The sequence below is a fragment of the Scylla paramamosain genome, chromosome 1 (assembly GCF_035594125.1).
Source record: "Scylla paramamosain isolate STU-SP2022 chromosome 1, ASM3559412v1, whole genome shotgun sequence".
Classification (NCBI taxonomy): Eukaryota; Metazoa; Arthropoda; class Malacostraca; order Decapoda; family Portunidae; genus Scylla; species Scylla paramamosain.
This window is the reverse complement of record NC_087151.1, coordinates 3,405,001-3,410,000: the sequence shown is the minus strand read 5'-3', so window position 1 is coordinate 3,410,000 and position 5,000 is coordinate 3,405,001. Positions and strand designations below refer to the sequence as shown.

General features: G+C 37.6%; 1 protein-coding gene across 7 annotated transcripts in view; it reads left to right on the top strand.

Moving 5' to 3' along the window:
* LOC135114169 (uncharacterized) overlaps positions 1–5,000 on the top strand; it is a 43,415-nt gene that overhangs the window by 31,122 nt on the left and 7,293 nt on the right. For 3 of the 7 annotated variants that reach the window (XM_064030354.1, XM_064030243.1, XM_064030313.1), the window contains one exon: positions 3,693–3,817. The exons of the other annotated variants lie outside the window; for them this stretch is intronic. In XM_064030354.1, the coding sequence (XP_063886424.1) occupies positions 3,693–3,803 (111 nt within the window). In that variant the 3' untranslated portion in view covers positions 3,804–3,817. The remainder of the gene's footprint in view (positions 1–3,692; positions 3,818–5,000) is intronic. 7 annotated transcript variants of the gene reach the window in all.

The following is a 5,000-nucleotide window of genomic DNA, read 5'->3' as shown; positions in this document are numbered from 1 at the left end:
TCTCTCTCTCTCTCTCTCTCTCTCTCTCAAAACTTCCTGGTAAGGTTGGGTTGCATTTTATTCTGAGATGCATTTCATCTGCTGGCAAATACAACATCTAATTAAAATTTTATGAATATTCAATGGATTTACAAACATAGACCCAGACAAAGCTCTCACAGTTCAAGCATCAACAAATCCTTATTTCAAGATGATAAGTACTTTGAAACCAGTGAAGCCAAGCACTCTTCTTTAACCATGTGGAATAGATTACTTTTGAAAATATCAGTTTAGGTACAGTTGAAACTTGTGAAAAACACCTCACTAAGTACCACTTCACATCAAACATCTGTTTGTCACTCTTTACTTCTCAATAATTATATATTGTTAGCTAAAGGACCCCCTTTGTTTACATTGTTGCTCTTTAATGTGAAATTCCTGCAGAATTGAATTTGATTAAAGTGATTACTTGAAAGGTTAAGAGGTATTTGTGAAATTAATACATCACTTACTGCCTGAATTACATGTAATTGATCCTTAAGTAGCTGTAGATTTAACATTCCTTGTTGTATGCTATAATTAGCTTATATCTCCAATACTGTTGCAAGAGTAGAGTAGTGTAGATAAATTAGACAACCTATGTAGGATCTAAAGGTTTGTTCCTGTTTGAAATTCACATGTTTTCCTCATGTATACACTGTTGAGCATTTAAGGGGTGTATTTTTCAAGCAGAGGTGGTCACAGCTCTGCAATCAGTGGCAAAGCCACTTGGCAAAACACACAGCAGCAGAGCTACCTACACCATATATATATATATATATATATATATATATATATATATATATATATATATATATATATATCACTTCAACTTATTTATGATTGAGAGAATATGGATAAGAGGTTGAAACAACTGGAAGAAAAGTTTGGAAGGGGCCATAAAAGGAGGGAATTAAAAGTGACTAAGAGCAATTAAGTAAAGTAATTAAGTGTTTAATGGATGGTAGATTATAGAAAGATGATGAGTTGCTTAAAAAGGAAGGTTATTTTAAGTACCTAGTATAAATGTAAAGATGAAGTTGAGAATTAATTACCTAGCAAGAAAAGTATGGGCTGCATTGAATAATGTCTGGATGTAGATAGCATGAAATGAATGCAAAGAGAAGATTGTATAGGTGGTTAGTGATGCTAAATGCATCATAAGGGGCTAGAAGTAGGAAAGAATAGAAAATTTAATGAAATGGAGATAAGTTGTCAGAGGAATGTGTGTGGGTTAATATGTGTGGATTTAATGACAGGTGATGTGTGGTTTTAGGGACAGGTGCTGGAAGAACAGAGTAAAGTGTTTTAATGTGTTTAGGGTGTAGGATGATTAAAAAGAACAACTGGTGAAGAAAATAACTGCATCAGAAATGAGAGGTGTAATATTAAAGGGAAGACTGTGAATGGGATGGCTTGATAGCATGAATTGAGTATTTGATGGGAGAGGAAAAGAGTGGATACTTATAATGGAGGTGGATAGAGGGCAAATGCTCTGGTCAGCTGTTGGGGTTAGATGCAGGGAAGGGGTAGATTTGTTGTGTTACAGCACAGCTACATCAGTTCTCTTCTCAGACCACGATGCACAAAGACCTAGGTATATGAGAATCAATAATTTCTTCCAAGAGGGCTCGGAGCTGAGATGTGAAGAATGTTTATGAATATGAATTTGTGTGTGTAGACACCTTGTTATGGCTATCCCTTCCAAGGGGAATGTCAGCTTGATTTAAAGGTGATAAAGGCATTTAGTAGTCGAAGGTGATACAAATTGAGTTCATGGATGCTAGAGATTCAGGTGTACTTGTACCTCAAGGAATTAAGCATAACACAGTTCCTGGTATATGAAAAGTCAGGTAAAAAAAAAAAAAAAAAACTGTGCTTTTGATATACAGCTCCCATATTAGTACAAGGTCGTATATGTTGTGTGATGGCAGGACCTTCTTTAGACTCTCAAGTTGATGGCTGCTATTCAATAACAAATTTGATTGCTAAATGCATTGATGTTAAAGATATTTGTTTTTCACTGCTGATACATGAGCCACCAGTGAACCTAATCCAAGTCATATCAGACGTATTCTTGTTGTGTTTGAATCATTTAGGTCATCAAGGCTTGTTGGTTGTGTGCAGTATATCTGTGTGACATTTGATGCAAACTGCAATATTCAGTAAACACACACACACACACACACATGCACACTCACACTCACACTCACACTCACACACACACACACACACACACACACACACACACACACACACACACACACACACACACCCACTGAAGAAACATATAATCTGCTGAGAAACATCAAGATGGCATTCACTTACATTGATGAAGATATGATAAAAAAAAAAAAACTGACAACAACGAATGATACATCCAAGACTGGAGTACGCAGCATTAGTGTGGTCATCAGGCTTGAAGAAGGATATCAGAAAGCTAGAAAGAATTCAGAGAGCTGCAACTAAAATCCCTACAAGCCTAAGAGGGTATAGTTATGAAGAGAGGTTGATGAGATTGGGCTTGACTACACTGGAAAATGGAGGGAAAGGGTGATTTGATAGCGCTATATAGAATACTGGAAGGGATGAAAAAGTTGGATAGGGATGATATTGTGATACCAGATACTAGAGGTACCAGATGATATGGAGGGAAATTGATAATTAATGTTTGCAGAAGAGACATCAAGAAAAATAGCTTTCCCCACAGAAATATAGCAGTGTGGAATGAACTTATTGATGAGACTGTATGTGTCAGGACAGTCCATAAATTTGAATTATCGATATGGAGACAGGACAGCACAAGCCAAGTGTGGCTCTTGTCCTGTATTTCACAACTAGGTGAATACACACACACACACACACACACACACACACACACACACACACACACACACACACACACACACACACACACACACACACACACACACACACACACACACACACACACACAACAGTTTACAAATTGTTAAATGGTGTGGAAGAAACAGGTAATGAGAAACTGTTCTTAAGGGAAGGAAGAGAATTGGTATGCATAAGAGAACACACATAAAAACATACAGATGTTAAAATTTGGAATCAGACATATGAAAGAGTAATATCAGTAAGGAGTGTTTACCACTTGAATGAAAAATTAGACAAATGTAGGTAAAGAGATAGTATCACACAGTTGTTTTTCAGACCCTGTAAACAAATGTGCAAATGTACACACACACACACACACACACACACACACACACACACACACACACACACACACACACATACAGGGAAAAGACAATGATGTAAATAGTCCTGGGAAATATAATTCAGTCTGTTATAATAAAGATATTCCAACAACTAAGGGCTATGAATAATATTCATGAGTTGTCATAAACATGAAATCTGCATGCTTATAAACTAATGCTGTCTGCAGACTCATTAAGTATTATAATTTCTTTTCAAACCAGATGACTATTTCCTGGAGTATCATTATTTTTTATTAGATTGATATACATGTAGAACCAATACTTTGGGGAAAAGAAATGTAAAGGATTCCTGTGTTTGGTGGGAACAGTTTGTTAGTTACTTTTCGAGTTGCTACAAAGGAGTGGTAGTGAAGAGAGTATGGTAGGGTGATGGGAGCAGGGAGATGCTCTGAGCTCACCTGCAAATCACTTTGTGTATTTCAGCCCCTACCAGCACCTCGATGGGGGGCAGGACATTTCACCCGCTGCCCCACAGTTCATCAGCGCATGGATAGGAATCTTCCGTGGTGGCCATGGAAACCCACAGATACTTAGAGCTGGATGTTGTGGTTGGTAAAATAGTATACAGTAAATGAAACCAATTTTCATACAGTTTGCATTGTCCTGCACATGCAAAATGACATCCAAGAAAGAAGCAGAAAAATAAAGAGGAAAATAAGCAAAGCTAGGTATATTTCCTTCTGCTTCTTTCCTGCTTTGAGTCTCTCTCTCTCTCTCTCTCTCTCTCTCTCTCTCTCTCTCTCTCTCTCTCTCTCTCTCTCTCTCTCTCTCTCTCTCTCTCTCTCTCTCTCTCTCTCTCTCTCTCTCTCTCTCTCTCTCTCTCTCTCTCTCTCTCTCTCTCTCTCTCTCTCTTAGCTATGTGCTTTTGAAACATGCACACTAACACACACACACACACACACACACACACACACACACACACACCTATGATTATAAGACTAAGTTAGATAAAAGATAGTTTAGGAGACAAGACAAAACATGTTTGTCTTTAACTTTAGTTTTGTTTTCTTTTATCTTGGTAAACACATACACACACACATACACACACACACACACATGGCTGTTGACTTATCAGCAAGTATGGACTGAAACAGAGAGGTTGTGAGCTCACTGTCCAAGTGTGTGGCAAATGAGTGGTACTATGAGCTCTTAGCTCTTTCCTTAGGGGAATAGGTGGCTGAGACCAACAGGTGGCCAAGGGTGAACCAAACCCACATGCACTTCTGGTAAATGTTTATTGTTATGGTGGATCCATGATAGCCAAAAGGAAAATTGTAACTTTATGGCTGGCTACCACTCTTGCACCTGTCTACACTATTCATTCCTTACTCACTGCCACACTACTATTTTTATTTATTTATTTATTTTGTTTATCTTTTATGGTGAATAAGAAGGGGCAAGTGAAGAACTTAGCAGGATTTTTTGTGTATTTCTTGTATGTGAAACTTTGCTTTAAATACAATATTTTTCCTAGGGATGGCATTTTCATTATGGACAAGATTGACTATGGTCACCTTATCAAGCTGACAACTGTCAGTGTCTTTTTAAAGAGAAGCAGGATTACATCAAGTGATCTTCATATCTGTCAATTAAATCTGACACCTGTTCCAAAGAACTCCCCCAAGGGGATGGCTGTGAACAGTCTATATTTATTCCCATCCTTGCATTCTCTCCTTATATACATTGTTTATTCCTTTCATTCTTCTCTGTATCCCACTCTCTCACAGTATT